The 20,445-nt window shown below is 44.3% G+C and overlaps 1 protein-coding gene across 5 annotated transcripts in view; it reads right to left on the minus strand.

The window, feature by feature from the left end:
* Positions 1 to 20,445, minus strand: part of SPICE1 (spindle and centriole associated protein 1) — a 65,140-nt gene that overhangs the window by 11,970 nt on the left and 32,725 nt on the right. For all 5 annotated transcript variants that reach the window (XM_029578463.1, XM_029578460.1, XM_029578459.1 and 2 more), the window contains 4 exons: positions 18,628 to 18,759; positions 6,990 to 7,122; positions 5,847 to 6,071; positions 538 to 1,076 (listed from right to left, as the gene is read on the minus strand). In XM_029578463.1, coding sequence (XP_029434323.1) covers positions 538 to 1,076; positions 5,847 to 6,071; positions 6,990 to 7,122; positions 18,628 to 18,759 — 1,029 coding nt within the window. The remainder of the gene's footprint in view (positions 1 to 537; positions 1,077 to 5,846; positions 6,072 to 6,989; positions 7,123 to 18,627; positions 18,760 to 20,445) is intronic.

Below are 20,445 nucleotides of genomic sequence, written 5' to 3' on the forward strand. Positions count from 1 at the left end.
GCCTCAGGTACAAAAACTTAGATTGTAAGCCCTCTGGGGATAGGGAAATATCGAATGTCGGTATATAAAAATAATAAATATTAGTAGAGAAGAGTTTTTTTTTCTTTAATAGCTCCAGTAATATATATCCAGGATTTCTAGATTCTTTATAAATGGTCTGTAAAGTTTAAATTTGTATTGGAATTCCTAAATGGTTAAATTACTTTAATATAGGCCATATCATTGATATGTGTAATTACTGTCTATATATTTGTTAAAAGTGCATAAATAAATAAATAAAACAAACAAAAAAACCAAACTTTTTGTGCATGTGCTTTTTCCAGGTGAATCTGTGTGTGTACTTGTGGACATCCCTCCTCAACACCACCCTCTAGAAAAACCTCCCCAAGTCTGTGGATAAATTATATGTGTAGCGCTACTATGCATATAAATTTTACCCACAGACAGATAGACAATTTATAAAGATCCCATTTCTAAATAATAAAAGGAGATGTATGTATGGAAATTGCTTTTGAAAATTGCCCTGTAATCTCTTACCTGCATTTTATGGTCTAATCCTGGACTTCCTCCATTTAGAGAAGTCTCACTTGGACCATTCTGAGTTTTGATGGCCTGTTCCCCTTCCACGACCTCTAACGCTCGAGTTCTAGATTTGCTCAGCTGAGATCTGATGACAATATTCTGCTTTGTTAGCTGAGCAATTCGTGCAACCAGATTCTCATTGAGCCCAGTCTCATCAGCAGCATGGGAACACTGGCCATCACCTTTCCCTGCATCTTCTCCCACCATCTTGGGTCCTTCTGCACAAACGGGATTTCTCAGTTGATGGATGTCTGACTGAGTAGTGTACTGTGTCCGAGGTAAACTGAGAAATGAGGATGCTTGGCTTAAATTCTCCAAATCCTCCTCAAGAACTGCAGCCTTCCATTTCTGGTTGAAAAGTTGTTTCTCCTCTGATGAGTTCTGAGTGTTCAGGGACCTAGGAGAACTCGCTGTGTTCTGATGTTCCCCTTGCTCCTTCTCCAGAGGGAACAAATCTTGGAATGTGGGACGTGATGGCACAGTCATTTTCAGTGCTGCCAATATTGAGACAGAAACAATAAATATTTAATTAGGTTAAGATTTTTAAATATCTTGAAAAAAAAACAACAAAACAGTTTAGGTATGATGGGTTTTTCTCTATTTTTGCTTTTAGGTATCACAAATATTCCCTTGATCTTGGGAGGAACCTCTTCTCTCAATATAAAAACGTAGTGGTGAAGAGATGGCGGTAAAAGGTATCACAGTTTCTCTCTTTTTCCAATACAGAAAGGGATTGAATTAGCACAGATCTGAAAGCAATCATGTCAATTGGCAAAACTTGCTACTATCTTCATTTCTGATTATTTACATCACCTGCTATAGTTATAAAAATACTGTAATCTAAAAAAAATAAACTGTATTAAAACCAAGCTCCCATAAACAAAACTATTGCAGAGCTGATTATGTACTTTGAGCTTATATGAACTACTGCAGTCAGAAGGCAGCTATGAGGCTTAGTCCGTGTCAGTTTGTACCTTTATGATCATTTAATAGTTCACCTTCATTCTGACTTGGATATCAGGGTTTAATTATTTGTGGCATAAATTCAATACAATATAATATCTTACATGCTCCACCAGAAAATTCAATTACAAGCCTTGGGCATTTTTCCCTTGGTTTATGCACGGACTGAGTTTGAGGTTACAGATAATATTAATTGTAAAAGGTTTAAAATGATACTTTATCCAAAATATATGTAGGAGGCTTGCTAACTAACTCTGATAAAAGGAAGCCGTAAGGATTTTGTTTTAAAAAAATGGGCACGATAAAAGGAAAACGCAGACAATAAAAATACATTTTCATACAAAGTTTGGAATATAAAATGGTTCTTGAACTATAGAAGGAGGCTCTTTTTGGCACAAAGCGAGTATTGAGCGAGCACCAGGAGTAAATTTGAGAGACTGAGATTATGCGCAACATATGGTTTATGAGCGATGTTCATTCGTGTCATGGTGTACACAAAACAAACCCTGTTCGGAGATGATTTGTTTTTGTGTGTATGTTTAATCCGGGCTGAATCTAGTCTAGCTGGCAAAGAAAATGTCCAGCTAGGGTTTGCCTGATTAGACCTCTTACCTCACAGTTCGCCTGCTTGCAATCCCATTTAGGTCACCCTCACAGCATGTCTAGGAAGGTGAAGGGGCAGATAGCCCTTCATTTCCTGGCTATTGACTTCTTCCTAAAGTGACTGGGAACGCAATTAGCATTTATTTATTAATTTAAATTCTTTTATAATCCGCCATTCCTATCACCCATATATATTACCTCTTTCTTGGATGCCTTGGCAACCTAAATCCTTTAACACATTCCGTTTTCCAGTACTTTGCATGAGAGAAGTGGTATAAAAGGAGCTTAAATGAAACAGTTCATGTTGCTATCACAGGAGCTCCTGATGGCACTCATGTAGGCTTAGTCCCAGGCTATCACAACTATAAGCATTATGATCATTTGAAGATGCACGTGTTCTATCTCTCATATGGTGGTGATGGATGTTGCAGCCGGTTTCCTGGGTCCTGCCATGATGTGCATATTTTCAGACAAAGGGAGTTGTGTGAGTTTATGTCTCCGATAGATAAATAGAAACACGAACAAATATTTGAATAAAGGTAAGTCTTCAAGGAACAGGAAAAGGAACGTGAGCATATATTTCAAGAGCAGACAATACAAGTTTCTCACATCATTTGAGTGTGAAGCTATAAGCCCTTTTGAGAAAAGTGGCGCAATAACTATTGCTGTATTTGGGAATAATGCTGATGACCGTTGATGTGTTATCATTCTGGAAAAGAAGTATTTATTAATATTTTCCAGTGTCATTTAATTGTACTTTATAACACTGCTTGTATAAGATGACATTGTTGATGTAGGTTGTTCATGAGATAGATCAGCTGCTGCAGCTGTGTTACAAAGTCTCCTCGTGGAGACTCAGTAGTTCATCTAAGTGTTAGAAGAGATAGTTTTATCATCATAATTATTTTGAAGAAATAATTTGTGTTCCGATGCCTCATGTCTCACTGTTTACTTTTTTTGTTTTGTGTTTCAGGGCCTGGTAGAGCTGAAGCAAAATATTCATGTACCAAAAGGATAGCTATATCTCCTCCCTCTACCCCATTAATACAGAATATTCTATAATAGGATTAATAATAATTAGTTTATACCATTCGTAAAAAGGATCACGTGTACAAGCAGCTGTGATGTGATGAGCCGTTTGTGTTAGATATTGTCTTAAAAGTAGTCTTTGGATTAGAAAAAGTTGTATAGTTGGTGTGACAGGAAAAGGATGGGCTAACTAGCAGCATATGGATAATAGTTTTACTTTAGTTCTAAACTTTTTAAATGCTTTTCTACAAAAGAATAATCCTAGATGATGCATTTTATAGTACCTTATGTAATGATATACACAAAGATTAAACATTTTGTCAAGTGCAAACTCTGCATTGTCTGTTAATTCTTGTTGCATTTCAAAGTATAAATTGTTTAAAATGGAGAAAGGGCACATTTGTATGATGTGTAGGCATTCATTCTTTTATTCATGCCCCATCTCCATGTGGACAATATGGTTGCGAGCTCTTTTCAACCACATTCTAGATGTGCATGCTATCACATCAGGGGGCACATATCCGAAAAGAATGAATAAGAAAAGGGGAGATGGAAACAGGGCCAATTATGCATTGTGCGATTTCTTAGCATGGACTATTCTAAGACCCTGCATAAACATCATTTATGCAGAAGATGCAAGATATGCAAACTCCTTATGCATCACGATTCTTTAAAAGGCAAAACAAGTACTTTTATTAGTCAAAAGCAGCAAACACTAAACAGGCTGGGATTTTTTTAATTTTTATTTTGGGTAAATCGAACAATAGAGCAGCAAATAAATTACAGGCATTTGTTTCAGATGGATCTTTCTAAGCTATAAATAGTTTCGATTTTGCTGATTTTGCTGTATATATTTATTGATTTCACGGACGCTGCTCGGCATAGTCAGCTCTATACCCTATCCCAGTTTTAACCTCCTTGTTCTCAGTTACATGTAAGGGCCCTGCCCAAAAGTTAACCTGTTTTTTCTATGTTATATGTAAGGGTTCTGCCCAATTGTTCCTTTTTAACTGTAAACCGATGCGATGTGTAAACGGTCATCGGTATAAAAGAAACTTTAAATAAATAAATAAATAAATAAATATTGGCTCACAACCACCTCATTTATTCTTCTGGTGAAGGCCAAATGGGTAAATAGGTTTGAATCACAGAGTTTTGTTTTTTTTCAATAGGTCATCAATTTTAATGACGCTCAAAAAATGGTAGTGTCTGAATATCTTGCTAGCTGATGGGACCTCTGTTGTGCCCAGCTATGTGATATCAATTGGCATGCTCAGGTCATTCTAATGATCAGTCATCAGTATTACATAAAACCTGTGCCCAAGCCAAAGATGAAATGGGCAGGCAGATGAAATGGATTTTTATGCTTAGGAGGTCCTTCGTGATAACAGGAGGCAATGTCTCCAAATGAGTGTTTTGCACAGGATCATGAGAGGAAAGTTATGTTCCTGCGGCCTATGTGGTTTAAGATAACGGTGAGGAAATGCAGCTTATAGTTTCATGATTGTGCAAAATGTTCATTTTTGCATACTTGCAAATCTCTTTGCTATAAACTTTAAATGGTAGAATTTCCATATAAAAAGGTAGAAAATGATGGAACTTACCATTTCTGGATTTGGCTAGTTAAAATAAAACGGGAAAGGGGAAGGGTTTGCAAATGTAGCAAAATTGGGAATTAAACCATTTTTCATCAAAATCTTTCCCATTAAATTCCATGAAAATGTTTGCAGTTGTAGACTTTTAATGCAACTTTTCCAGAAAGGCAAAATCCATAGTTTTTACCTTTTTTCCTTCCACGATGAATATTCTGGCATGTTTGTAATATTCATGTTAACAGTAAAGTCGAATGAGGAACAACTAAATACTCAAAGGCAGAAGCATTGCAAAAAATTATACAGCATTAAAGAAAACATTATCATTCTAGTCAAAGACTAAAGAAATCTTACTATGGCAAAGCAAGCATTTCACAGCTGTTAATATTTTTTCTACCCTATGAAACTTCTTTCCCTTTGAAAACTCCTTATTTTCTACTGATTTAAAGTTAAACAGCAGCTAGCAGCATAAAAGTACAGTGTTATAGAGCACTAGTATCTGTAGCCAACAGGGTTAAATCGCTCAGGCAGCTGGCATCACAGTTGCTGACATCAAGCTGTGAGAGGAGGCAAAGTGTCTCAGATTTACTGTTTCAGTTGGGTGATACACCTGTATGCAGACAGTAAAACTTTACATAGACAAGTTCATTTAAGTGTATGTTAGTATTACTGAAAATCCCTTCTTTTTCCCTGCCTGTAGTATTGCAATTATTTTTAATCTTTTTATGTTCATTGTTCTGCCTTTTTAATAAACTTTTTAGTTTATTAGCTTTGTGACTGATTAGTGATCCAGGTGAATTGCTATATAATCTCAAGTGGTCCATAAATGTCTTTCTGTAACCTCAGGTTGTTGCAAGGTCGTAATATCCCAAGAAACCATCAAGGAATAGCTTGTGGGCAGAGTATTTGCTCAGTTGCAAGCAGGGACCCAATTGGTGGGTGGGAGATTACCAGCGCAGAGGAACAAGTGCAGGTGCAGATAAAGCCTCTGCAGTGTTTGTTAGTACTTTCAAGTGGCCAAGGGTTGAACCCCTGGGGATATTAAGAGGTAAAATGTAGAAGTCACGCAACACTTACCTTCAGAAGAAAATTCCTGGTGGCTTTTTTGTCTTGGTGGAGATAATAAAACTGCTGGCTGGAACACGTGTGCTGGCAAATCTATGCCCTTTTTACCAGCTTGTGACGGACTGGGCCACTGGTGAAGCTTAGTTGGCAGGTCCTCCTGGGAGACTTTAAGTTGCTCATTATCTTCCTTTCTGAAAGTTGCAGGCCTGCAGAACTTGACATTAGATGTTGCACTTTCTGGGAAAGAAGTACTTCAGGTTTTAAAGCATAATATTAATAATAATAATACAAACTACATTATGAATAAGACAAGAGCAATTTGACTACTTTTGTTCTGCTTATAAGAAGTGATTGAGAAAGGTAAGGTAAGCATTAAAGGCTGCACCCCTATGCTAATGCATCACCCTTTTACCTCTACAAACCTTGGCTCAAACTTATCCTAAAGTGAAAAGGCAGCGTTGATTCAGGCAGGAGAAAAACAGGACTCCTTATAGAAAAAGTATCCACTTTGGGCCTTATTCAAATGGACTTTTTCCCTTTTTGTGCTTTTGGAAAAGGACTTTTTATTCAATGAAGATTTACATGTTCAACAAAGATATTGTTAATCTGAACTTGAAGGCATAACACCTTCTAAATTACTTTCAGAACATCTGGAAAACTCCATTTTGAGTTGTTACAACTTAATGCAGGTCCAATTTTAATGAACTGGCAATTCCATAATGCAAATATTAATGCATTGCTCAAAAGGCTGTGGTTTTGCATTATCATCACAGCTCAGACTGTGTGGAATAAAGGCCAACATGTTACTAGCATTACCAGCTACTTCAGCCAATAAAACATCACTGGTATATAACTTAGCGATGGTATAGAAACATTTTTAAATAAATAAATACTATGTTATATTATACTCTTACAATAGATTATCATTGTTATATATTAGCTAAAAATAAGTTTTCATACAAAGAGTGGAATATCCTAAACACTGATTTACCACTATCATCTGATTTACTGCAAATCGTCAACTTAGCAGCAATGCATTCTGTCCTCCTCCCATTATTCCTACAGATGTTTTTAATATAGAGCAATATTTCTTTTTTATTGACAGCACACAAAATATCTGCAGTCCAAGAGCATTCAGAAACAGATTATACGTACCCTGACTGGTAGATGTACTTCTGACCAGTACAGCTTTAGAATCTGTGGCACTGAAGGTTTTATTTAATTCTAGTACTCGGATGAATGAGCTCAATTGTTCATCTGTTGCCACGATGTACTGCTGCAGCCTTTTCTGTAGGAGCAGAGAAGTTAAGAAATCAAGACTGCCATTCCAGTAAAGAATTGGGCCTTAAAATTGTGGACTTTATTTCTACATTCCACCAAAGGTTCCAATCAATACAAAGGATAAAAAAAAAAGCACTATTTCTGGAAAACAATACAAAACACTAATATTACCCAATTTAAGTTGTTTAAATAGACATAGGAGTATAAAGTGATTTGTTCAAAGTTGTATGGAGAATGAGTAGAAGAACTACTAGCACCAGGACCCAGAAGTCCTGACTCAAACATCTATACAAGGGTTCTCCAATACTAGAAGACAGCAGGGGAAGAGGATTAAATAAGCATATCATGGATCTAGACTGGATCTCAGTAGAAGGAAAAAACATATCTGGTAAAGAAACCATCAGAGTACATTAGATGCATAGTACTACAACATGTCTAGAAAACACAGGGTACAATAAACAAATACAAAAAAAAGGAAAATTAGTTCTTACCTGTTAATTTTCATTCCTGTAGTACCACGGATCAGTCCAGACCATGGGTTGAGCCTCCTGTCCAGCAGATGGAGACAGACCAAAACTGAAAGGGTATCCTATATCAGGACAGAGCCTACCCTGCAGCCCTTCAGTATAACCATTGACAAAGCAGATAAGAACAAAGATAACCAAGAAAAAGATCAAGCAAGTAACAAACTAAGCCATAACAAACATTGAACGGACTCTGTAGGAGAACGTTCTTGCATATCCTTGGTCAAACACAGATGCTTCCGGTGTCCTTAAGACAATAATAGGTAACTTTCATCCAGAGACCTGTAGAAAGAGCTTTGAGTGGACGGCAGAAAAAGAAGAACAGGGAAGGGTGTCTGGACTGATCCATGGTACTACAGGAACGAAAATTAACAGGTAAGAACTAATTTTCCTTTCCCTGTACGTACCCGGATCAGTCCAAACCATGGGATGTACCAAAGCTTCCCTAAAACGGGTGGGACCAAGACAGTCCCACTCGAAGCACCTGCCGACCGAAAGAACCAAAGACAGGTGCTTGCACATCAAGACAGTAATGGCGAGCAAAGGTATGCAGGGATTTCCATGTAGCGGCCCTGCATATTTCCTGTGGAGAGACCGATTGACTCTCCACGCATGAAGTAGCCTGAGAACGCAAAGAATGAGCTTTTAAGCCTTCAGGAACCACCCAACCTTGGCAGATATAGGCCGACAAAATTGTCCCCTTCAACCACTGGGCAATAGTAGTCTGAGAAGCCTGTTTTCCCCTATTTGGACTACTCCAAAGAACAAAAAGATGATTGGAGACCCGAAACTCATTGGTGACCTGGAGGTAGCACAGTAACATGCGTTTCACGTCAAGTCGGCGAAGATCACCTCCAACTGGACTCGCGTTGTCCTCCGGAGAGAATGCGGGAAGCTCCACCGACTGGTTGACATGGAAAGAAGAAACAACCTTCAGCAAAAAGGAAGGAACAGTTTTGAGAGAAACCCCCAAATCAGAGAAATGCAGCAAGGGCTCCTGACAGGACAACGCTTGGATCTCCGATACCCGTCGAGCGGAACAAATAGACACCAGAAAGACTACCTTAAGCGTAAGATCTTTGAGAGTAGCCCGACGGAGGGGTTCTAACCGAGCCACACAGAGAGCCCGAAGGACCAAATTGAGACTCCAGGACGGACAAGTGGACTGGACGGGCAGCCTCAAATACTTGACACCCCTGAGGAACCAAACAACGTCCGGGTGAGACGCCACAGTGTGACCTTCCACCTGACCTAAGAGAGAACAGAGAGCGGAAACTTGGACGGGCAATGAGCTAAAGGAAAGCCCCTTCTAAAGGAAAGAAAGAACCACCGAGCCCGGGACAGAGCGCGCCGAAACACCCGATTCAGCACAGACATTCTCAAAAGACTTTCCAGACGTGTACATAAGCCAAAGAGGTAGATGGCTTACGACCCTGAAGGAGGGTAGAGATAACGTCCTCCTTATATCCCTTCTGTCTCAGTCTTCTCCGTTCAAAAGCCAGGTCGCTAGACAAAAGCGATCCGCCTGGTCAAAAAATACGGGACCCTGCCATAGCAGGTGCGGGAGATGACTGAGATGAAGAGGCCCGTCCGTTGCTAGGTTTACCAGATCCACGAACCACGGCCTGCGGGGCCATTCGGGAGTCACCAGGATGACTAGCCCTTTGTGAAGTTCTATTCATCGGAGAACTTTGCCCACAAGAGGCCAGGGAGGAAACACGTAGAGGAGGATGTTGTGGGGCCAAGGGAGAGCCAGAGCGTCCACTCCCTCTGAACAGTGCTCCCTCCAGCGGCTGAAGAACCTGTTGGCTTTGGCATTGCCCAAGGTTGCCATGAGGTCCAAGTGAGGGGGACCCCCACCTGTTGATGATCAGATCCATCACTCCGTCCGAGAGCTCCCACTCGCCCGGATCGAGACGCTGGTGGCTCAGGAAATTGGCTTGCACATTCTCCTTGCCCACTATGTGGGAGGCTGCTAGACACTCCAGATGATGCTCCACCCAGGCAAGGAGACAGCTGGCTTCCAGGGCCACCAGGCGACTCCGGGTGCCCCCCTGCCGATTGATGTAAGCTACCGTAGTAGAGTTGTCTGAAAGGACTCTTACTGCCCTGCCGTTGAGTAGAGGGAGAAAAACCTGAAGAGCCAGACGGACCACCCGGGCCTCCAGACGATTGATGTGCCAGCCGGGACTGGTGACCAGGAACTCTGCATGGTCTGGGACTGGCAGACCGCTCCCCAGCTGGAGAGACTGGCATCCGTTGTGACTATAATCCACTGTGGAGTCTGAAGGGGCATCCCCCTCAGGAGGTGCGGAAGCGATAGCCACCACTGTATGTCGGCGACGGTAGAGTCCGAAAGTGGGAGGATCGTCTGAAACTGTTCGACACTGGCTGCCAACGGGATAGCAAAGCTCTCTGTAATGGTCGCATATGCACAAAAGCCCAAGGAACCAGGTCGATGGTGGAAGCCATGGTCCCCAGGACCTGAAGGTAGTCCCACGCCGTAGGAAGCAGGAGCGAGAGCAGGTTGCGCACTTGATCCATAAGCTTGGTTGCTCAAGCGAGTGGCAGGAACACCTTGCCGACCCAGGTATCGAAGCGCACCCCCAGAAATTCCAACACCTGAGACGGCTGTAAATTGCTTTTGGGGAAATTGACTATCCATCCGAGAGAGGTAAGGAGAGCAAGGACCCAGTCGACTGCCTGTCGACAAAGAATCTCCGACTTGGCCTGCACGAGCCAGTCGACCAGGTAAGGATGGACCAGGACTCCTTCTCATCGGAGGGCGGCTGCCACCACCACCATGACTTTGGTGAACTTGCGAGGCGCGGTGGCTAGACCAAATGGCAGCGCCCGGAACTGAAAATGCTGGTCCAGGATGTGGAAGCGCAGATACCTCTGATGCTCGGGGCGAATCGGGATTTATTTATTTTATTTATTTTTATTTATTTATTTATTTATTTAGAGTTTCTTCTATACCGATAGCCGTTTGCACATCGTATCAGTTTACATACAACTAAGAACTTTTGGGCATGGCCCTTACATAGAACAATAATAATTGCATGAGAAAATGAAACAGTAAAAATATCAAAAATGTTGAAAACGAAGGACTATATAAAACTGGGTATCTTAGGCAGATACAAGTAAAATAACTATATGTTAATACGATGAATTATATAGTACGGGGTATCATGCTAAAATACTGGATTACAACATACAAGAGACTATAATACAAGGTACAGAGAGTCATGGTTATTCCAAAGCAGCGCTAGCGGTCAGTTGCAATGAGATAAAAGAGGAAGTCTGAGCTGACATGCTGGTTACGTACAGTTCATGGGTGGTGAATTGCAAAGAGATAATAGAAAAAAGTCTGAGTTGACATGCTGGTTACATAAAAGATTATGATGAGAGGATCCAGGAGAACACAAAGGGGATAATAACAAACACTATAGAGTGAGAAAGCTACGCGAGCATAAGGGTTCCTAGGGGGAAGGAGGGTAGAAAGTAGTGGGAAGAAGCGGCAAGGTGTTGAATGCAGTAAGAAGTAATTAGGGGAAGAACAGAGGTCAGCGGTGGGGGAGAGAATCAATTGCAAGCATTCATATAATTGATTGCCAGCTGTTAGGGATGTGTAAGTAAGCTTCCGTCAGGTCAAGAGAGGCCAGATATTTGCCGGAGTGAACAGCTGCTATGACCGCCCTCAGGGTCTCCATCTGAAAATCTGGTACCTTGAGGGCCCGGTTGACTCTCTTGAGGTCCAAAATTGGACGGAAGGAACTGTCCTTTTTTGGCACTACGAAGTAGATGGAATACTACCCGGCGCCAAGTTCGTCCGTTGGGACTGGGACAATAGCCCCCAGTCCCTGGAGCCTAGTGAGAGTTTGATCCACGGCAGCCCGCTTCAAAGGTCCACAAGGAGAAACTACGTGCAGATCCGGCAGATCTCAAGCAAACTCTAAAGCGTAACCGTTTCTTATAATCTCAAGGACCCACTGGTCTGATGTAATTTTGGCCCATTCCTTGTAAAACAGGGAGAGACGACCACCGAGGTTGGGAACAGAGGAATGGGCCAGCCGAATCTCATTGGGGAGCCGGCTTGGGCGTGGAGCACTGAGGAGCCCCATCTCGGAAGGACCGGCGGCCTCGAAAGGACTGAAACCAAGATTGAGATCTGGATGGATAACCTCTATCAGAGGCACCTCGCGCCCGCACATTATATCTAAGCTGGCCCCTGAAGCGTGTACGAGAGGGAACAAAAGCTCTCGACTGTTTCGGACGGTCCTCAGGCAGCTTATGAACCTTGTTCTCACCCAAGGAATTAATAAGCTGCTCAAGGTCCTTGCCGAAGAGCAACTTACCTTTAAAAGGCAGAGTGCCCAACAGAGACTTGGACGACGGGTCCGCCGACCAAGTATGTAACCAGAGGAGTCGTCTGGCCGAGACCGCCGAAGCCATCGCCTTTGCCTGGACTCTGAGGAGATCGTACAGGGCATCCGCCCCATATGCAATGGCGCCTTCCAAACGTTCAGTCTGCTCCGCCTCTGCAGATGGGAGGTCCTGGGTGCCGAGTAACTGTTGGACCCACCTAAGGCTTGCCCACTGCATGAGACTGCTGCAGATCGTCGCCCAAACTCCCAGGGCCAGAACTTCGAAGATGCGTTTCAGATGGAATTCAAGCTTGCGATCCTGCACATCCTTTAGGGCCGTGGCTCCCACCACTGGAATGGTGGTATGCTTGGTAACAGAGGAGACGGAAGAATCCACCTTGGGAATTTTCAGCATGTCCAGGCAATCCTCAGGGAGAGGATAGAGCTTGTCCATGGCTCTCCCTACACGAAGCCCCACTTCGGGAGCTTCCCATTCCCGGAGGAGCAGCAAACTGTGCATAGGATGGAAGGGAAAAGCGCAGGCTGGAGCCCTAAGTCCCGCCAGGACCGGATCCATATGCGCAGGCAGAGTGGCCGTAAGAGAATCTGCCGGGGGCCCCTCGATCCCTAACTCCTGAAGAACAAAGGGAATGAGGGGCTCCAGTTCTTCCCTTTGAAATAACCGTAGCACCCGGGGGTCATCCCTTTCCAGAGGGGGAGGCGTCTCTGCCAACTCTGCATCTGGATCCTGGACCAGAGCCACCAGAGGAGCCGGGGGGGGGGGGGGGGGGGAGGGGCCCCCGGTACCACCCGCACCCTGACCGGCCCCCATGCGGATCTGGAGCTGCGGGGGTGAGCAGAGGGGGCATCCGCGGAATCTTGGCCGGAAGGGGACCTGGGGAAGGGTCCTCCTCCTCCTGCAAGCTGGCCAGATAAGCTTTGTGCAGTAAAAGCACAAACTCAGAAGACAAACGTGGCCTGGACTTGCAAGAGGGGAGTGGAGGAGGGGGGAGAGGAGATCAGGGACCACATCCTGGGGCCGTAACGGGCTTAAATCGGGGAGGGGGTGTGGGAACCGCCGAAATTGAGTTCTCACCCCCCTGAAGCCCCGAATCGAGGGCTGCCTAGACTCCCAAGATGTCCGCCGTTCCTGCGGTTTGCTAACCTGGGAATGGCCTAGCCATGCGATGGGAGGATCGACCATGGGCTTGATTTTTTGTCGCTGCCGGGGAGGGACCCTCCCCACCCGGCAGACATCCGGAGCAAAGTCCCTCATGCGATAGGCACGACAAGGGCTCCCCACACGCTAGGCAGCAGTGTGAACGCGGCATCCTCTGAGGGGAGAAGCCGCGGGCAGGAAGAAATCAGCTGGGTTGTGCTGCCGGGAGAAGCGGAGGCAGTGGATCGAACCCTGCTTGCTCCTCTGCAAAAAAAAAAAACCTCAGCTGCTGCTACAAAGAAGAAAAAACGCCCAAATTCAAACGTACACCTTTATTTATTTATTTGTTGTGGTTGTACTTTACATAGGAGAATGGCACATCCCTAGGGGCACTGCCAGGGAACAGACGTCCCGGAGCAAAGCAGCCAGGTAGGGGGGGAGTGACTGGACCACCAGTTTCACCCCACCTGAGGATCACCGGGAAAGGGGCCTAGGCTTCGGAACGCAAGGGGCAAGCCCCCCTAGGCCCCACAAGAGTGAGGAGACGGCACTGTCTACTGTGAAGTAGAGAAAATTCAGAGACAATTCTATGTATATTTTTTTTTCTTTTTAACTAAGAAAGTAAAAATACTTGCTTGATCCAGTATAATGAAAGAAAGGAAATAACCAGCAGGAAAAGGGCTAACTAGGAAAAATCAGGGAACCGCAGGGTGAGCTGTCGCATCTGCTGGAGACAGACAAATACTGAAGGGCTGCAGGGTAGGCTCTGTCCTGATATAGGATACCCTTTCAGTTTTGGTCTGTCTCCATCTGCTGGACAGGAGGCTCAACCCATGGTCTGGACTGATCCGGGTACATACAGGGAAACAGCCATTTATCCTTCATGAGAGGACAGTATAGGAAACATTGTGGGCAATGGGGTTCCTCGACTCACATTCTCAGGGCCGGCTTAACCTTTAAAAGAACTAAGCAGACACCTAGGGTGGCAGCTTCTGGGGACCCTAAAGAGCAGCTGTCTTGGTATGGCAGGTCTGCTATACAGATTCTAAAAGGCAGATTTTAAAAGGGCTGCGCGTGCACTCATAAACGCACATATCTCGCCGCACACAAAAATAGGCGCTATTTTATAACCTACGCGCGTAGGATATAAAATACTCTTCAGTCAAGCATGTCTACAGCTGTACGCACATTTTCTTACACGGCACTTAGCTACAGCTCTCCGTTAGGCGCAGGAGTCTGGTGAAAATTCGGGGGGGGGGGGGGGGGGGGGGAAGTGTGCCTCTTTATAGGGCTCAGTCTGATACTCAGTCTATGGACCATTGTAAGGGCGCACTTTCATTCGGGGTGAGTTTTCAATGGTGGGTTAGGGGGTATTGTTAGACACATTCAGAGGTATCCCATTGTAAAATTCACATCATTAAAGATTTTTTGACTTTATAAGTGATGAAAATTCTAAAAAGGAGTAGATTTGTATATTGCAGTCTCTGCTAGCTGCATTGTACAAACCAACTCCTTTTCATCACTTATAAGGGGGAGTTCGGCGACACTGTTACTAAGTGGACACAAGACTATGACATTTTGTATAATATAAGTAGTAAGGGGGAAATATTCAAGTTCAACCTAGCCAGCCAGTTCAGAGATTCCCTTTAGCCAATGTGGTATGGATTTATTCTAGTTTATAAATTTATATATTTCTGTCTTGATTTTATTTGTAGTCTAATCTCCCCAAATCATAGATAATTCAGACACTGTAACATGATTTTTGAAGCATTTACAGTGTGTATATTAATATGCATAGGAAACATTTAAGAGTCTGATGTCCAATTATGTGTTTTTACGAGGTTATTTTGGAAGAGGGGTTTGGAGGGATGATCATGATTGTTGAGCTCAATTATCAAAATCTCAGTGGGGGAGATCCTAGGGTCCTGAAAGTTAATTGCGGGGGGATGGGCAGGGCATGCAAAGCTGAAAGTTCCAGTAGGGTGCTACTGCACTGGCCTGCATATTCTCCTTGCAGGTAGGATTATGCAGGGGGTTTGATCACGTAAAGGAGAATCAGAGTGCTAGTCCCCGAGGATTCTTTCGGAATCTTATTGGAATACCGTACCAAGTTAGAAATGGGGGCTTGCTGGGAAGGGGGCTACACGAGTAGAATGGAGAAACCCTCGTTCTCCATCTTTAGAGAACTGGGGAAGCTGTATGTTTGATAATGGACACGATTTCTGCTAACATGAAAGAAAATAGAAAAAGTATACAAGAAATGTGCTATGGATTTATTCTAATTTATAACTTGGTAAATATCTTAAGAGAAAGATACAGCGATGAAAGGTGAGGTGTAGAGTATTTTCCCTTTTTCTGGCTCAACACGTCAATAAGTGATGGGGAGAGCTGGGGAGGGGCGCTTTCTGAACCTACGAGTTATTCTATGTACTGCTCAGTTCTCTCTACTATGGGACTTCGCAGTAACTGTTTTGCTGGGACTCTGTAAATGTCTAATATTCACAGTCTTGTAATTTGATGTTCTTATACATTCTGAAACTTTTATTCAGGTCATTTTCAAAAATTAATATAAAATAAAATGCTGCACCCCCCCCCCCCCCAAAAAAAATAAAATAAAAATCTACCTTATAAATGGCCTGTGACCGACGGCCCGCAAATGCGCAGTAGAGCTGCGCTCTACTGCGCATGTGCGGGCAAGGACGTCGGTCAGAAAAAAAAAATGGCGGTGGGGCCGCAGGAGCGGGAGGAGAAGCAGCGGCGCTGCGCGCGCGCGGTGCCGCTACTTCTCCTCCCCAGATCTGCCGGCAGATCTCGGGGGGGGGGGGGTGTCACTCCCGCGCCCCCCCCCCCCCGAGATCTGCCGGCAGGAGCGGGAGGAGTTAATGGAGCCGGGTGAGGGTTGCGGGAAGTCGCGCTTACGGCGCCGGGAGGAAATGGAGGTGGGTGTGGGCTGCGAGGAGTTGCGAGTACGGCGTCGGAAGGAAATGGAGGCGGGTGAAGGGAGGGACTGAGTGGGCGGGAGGGAGGGAGGGAGGGAGAGGGGGACTGAGTGAGTGGGGGGACTGAGTGAGTGGGAGGGAGAGAGAGGGGGGAGTGAGTGGGAGGGAGTGAGGGAGAGGAGGGAGTGAGGGAGAGGGGGGAGAGAGGGAGGGAGGGACTGAGTGAGAGGAGAGGGAGGGTGGAGAGGAGTGGGTGGGGGAGGGGGGTGGTGAAGAGTGAGGGGAGAGAGAATGAGGGGGAGGTGAGAGACAGAGGGATGTAGCCCGTTTTAACGGGCTTAACGGCTTGTATATATATATATATCAAGAAGCCACACTGGAAATAAATGTTCAATAGCTCACATATAAACACTGGAAAATTGCTCTTGGAAAGATTTTGACCCAAAGAGTTTTTGACTTTGACCTTCCAACTCAGTCAATCTGAGTGGGGACCTGGTGTCACCTGGGTAGGGGGAATTTTCCCCCACTTTCATATCCCCTCCCAGTTTCCATTTAAGTCTCGTCGTTGCAGTGATGGTCCTGGGCCATTCAAAACCCTGCAATCATAGGCCGTGAATATGGGCACTAGGAGTCACCCTCCCTCCCCCCCCCCCAACAGCAGAGGCTGTAAACCCTGCTTCCTCAGCATCCACAGCTCTAGTTGACCTAGGGAGCAAACCACAGACCTTCTGCATGGCAGGACATAGCCCTTATAACCTGAGCCGCTGGGCATGCCAGTTCTTTTTATTTCTCTTAAGTCTTAGAACCTAGGCACGATATAACAAGTAAAGACAAAGGGGCCGGCTAGCGCACGGTTTAACACGCATCGATAACCCCCGATGCAATACAAGGGATTAGCACGTCCAAATCACCATGAGACTTATAGCGCTCATCACATGTAAATTCCACGTAGATGATGCTATTAGCTAATCCCTGCAATGCAAAAAATCTCCTGCGCAGTCAATGTGCCCATTACAATGCAGTGAAAAGAGCGCATGGAAAAAAAAAAGAAAAATCCTGCTTTCTGTGATTCCTCCTAATTGTACTGTGGCAATATTAAGTAGGAGGAACCAAACAAAGCACATCTAGTTTAAAAAAAAAAAAAATACACACAGTCCAGGCCGTTCTATTTTGTGCGTGTATATGCTGGTAGTGGGAGAAAATGGTGGCTCGTAGATTGAGTGTCTGTTTTCCCCAACCCGCACTGACAGCCACCTCTATTATGCGCCTGCTGCAGAGGCGGCACTAAGGACGCACAATTTTCCCTAGCGCCTCCTTTTTAGCGCAACCCCTCGTTTAAATATTGCATCGCGTGCCCAGGAGAGGAGGCTGGGTGCGTGGTTAGGAAAAAGGGCGCTCACCACAGAGGGCCTATTTTCTGCACAGTAATATTGCATCGGCTCCAATGTCTGGATAATAAGGCAGCACTTCCTAGATCTTATCTCTTAACTGTGCATTGCAAATCATCAATTCTATAAGTAGTGCTGTAACTCTAACAAAACCCATGAGAGATCATTAGCCACCCACACTATGGGCCAAATGTAAAAAGATGTATCCCATTTTGGGTCAATGGGAAGCATGCTTTGTGTATCTGGTCCTCTCAAAGTAGAAGCTTAACAGCTTCCTCTCAAAGTTGGCCAACACGGGGCAGAACTCATTTCTCCTAATGAGAGCAGGAGCTGTAACAAATAAAAATCATAGTAATTGTCTTCTTGAGCAAGCTACTTGGAAAGTTTCCTCCACTCTAAATGCAATCAATACCCTATTGAAATTAAAGTTTCCTTCCACAGCACAAAGAACCTCTCCTTTACCTAGGAATTCTGTCATGAGCTGCTTGTGTTTGGGAGCTAGAACTGTGACTGAATGATTGGGAGTAGCTACTTAGAAAGTGATATTGTTCAAAACGTTTATGGCATTATTGTTCAGAACTAAGCCTTAAACATTACAACTTTTCCCGACACAGAACTACCAAATTGTGTTTAAGAGCTTCAAATACGGAAAAAGTAATTAGCAATTTTAAACTGGTCATCCGCTGACTTTTGTAACATCTGTACAGGAATGCTTAGTTCACCAGTCCTAGAAGGATCAACCCTGTCGAATACCCTGCCACCTTGTATCAGATCTCCACTCTTTCAGATAACTGATTAAAATTTGGCTCTTCAAAGCACTCTTTGGCCCTAACCAGTAACATGAGCCCTGTATAAACTATAGTATATATGTACAGAGCTTTTTTATGCTATAATTGCCCATATTCTGAAGTTTTACTTCTACTGCACTCATTTGTTCTATTTGCACATTATATCTGAAGTATCCTCTATCTTCTGTAACACACTTTGGAAAAGCATGCTATAAACAATGACGACTTCAAGCACTATTCCCTACTGAAATGGAAACTATACATTGCAAATGAAATGCTGTAGACATTGCCATATTAGCACAGGCCCCTTTAAAATCAGATTTGGAGGGAGAAGGGGTGCGGCGTACCTGCGTAGCAACATTCTCCTCTTTCAGCGAAAGGATTTCTGCCGTCAGTGCATCAATCAGTGCGCGATGCTCGCTCAGTTCCACCTCAAGTCGCTGCCTTTTTGACATTTCCTGAAGCAGCTGGATCTCACCCTATAACAAATCCCATTAATTGAGTGAAAGGGTACAAAAACCCACCAAGCAAGATTAGATTATACCAACACAAGGAAGGTTCTTACATCATAAATTATCCAGATGTTAACTTCGTATTTTCACAGTGCTCAAATCTAACATACTCCTAAAATCCTCGAGAACAGTGGATTTTAGGAGTATGCATTTATAAAAATAATAAACCCCAAGAGCGTGTAGCAGAGTATGTATGGCCCCTTCATGGACGAGGATTTGACAGGCTCTGGGAAAAGCACTGCTGGCTGGACACAGCTTGGGAAACTGCTACTAAACAAGAGCAGTAACGAAGAGATCAATTTCTTTTGGGAAAAAAACCCTTCCAACAGCTAGAAAGGTGGTGACATTGGGTTGCTTATCAGCACTGGTAAGTGAAGAATGGGAGATGAAGTCGTCACTGTTTTTAAAACAAAACATGAGTGGGATAGCTAACGGCCTGACGATAGTCAACCGAGAGCCTCAGAGGTTTTGGCTTTGAGAAGGAAGCATCATAAGGGGATATCTGCTGGAGGCTCTTGAAATGGCATGCAACTTTAAACACAGTGGTCATCCCTTATGGTCACCAACAATCCTGCTATCTCAAAGCTGCAGTACTGAGGAATGAAGCAAAATAAAGTTCTGCCAAACATTTCCTAGATGGGTGGGGGAGGGGGGAATGTTTCCAAGATGGTTGCGTAACTAGAAAAATCAAAGAATCAGCCTCACCTTCTCCTTCTAGCCCCGTTTCAGTATCTGGTGCTGTTTCCAAAATGGCCGCTGTTCCCGCGATTTTTTGGGCCCGGCTCGCAGTAGTCGGGGATGCCAAAGAGGGGCCCTCCCCACCCAGCAAACACCCGGAGCACAGGCCTGCATGGGAGAGCCTCGTGGCAGGCTCTCCACAGGCACTGCAGACGCTGGGAGGTGGCATTCGCGACTTAGAAAAAAAAAGCTATGCAGGAAAAAAAACAGCTGAGCTGAGAAGCTAAGCCAGCCGGTCAGCGGAGGCAGAGAGTGAATGCTGTATGCTGCCGGAGCTGTCTACGGTTCTGCTAAAGGGAAATACGGCTTAAAAAAAAAAAAAAAAGAGAGCTTTTTATTTTAACACAGCAGTACAGGGGAAGGTGTATCCCTCTCCGGCCCTATGTGGACAACTAGCCAAGGGGGACTGACTGGACCACCAGAATCACCCCTGGTGGTCACCGGGAAAGAAGCCTAGGCTGAAGATTTCAAGGGGCAAAGCCCCCTTAGGCTTCTAGCAGAGCGAGGAGCCAGGACTGTCTCCCTGAAAAGAAACAGAGAATCTTTCAAAGTAGGTTTTTTTTTGTTTTTTTATTTTAATAGGCACTAGATAATACTTGCTTGATCCAGTAAAAAACTGAATAAGATCCCCACAGGGACAAAGATAAGGAGATAAGAAGGGGAACCACAGGTTCAGCTGCCTGCATCTGCTGGAGACAGACGAATACTGAAGGGCTGCAGGGTAGGCTCTGTCCTGATATAGGATACCCTTTCAGTTTTGGTCTGTTTCTATCTGCTGGACAGGAGGCTCAACCCACGGTCTGGACTGATCCGGATATGTACAGGGAAGGTAAATTGTCAAAAGTCTTAAGTTTTTCTCCTAAACCCCAGGGTGACTGCGGCAAGGGTGACATCATCGTTACCCTTCAAACAATC

Source organism: Rhinatrema bivittatum, chromosome 15, assembly GCF_901001135.1.
Source record: "Rhinatrema bivittatum chromosome 15, aRhiBiv1.1, whole genome shotgun sequence".
Classification (NCBI taxonomy): Eukaryota; Metazoa; Chordata; class Amphibia; order Gymnophiona; family Rhinatrematidae; genus Rhinatrema; species Rhinatrema bivittatum.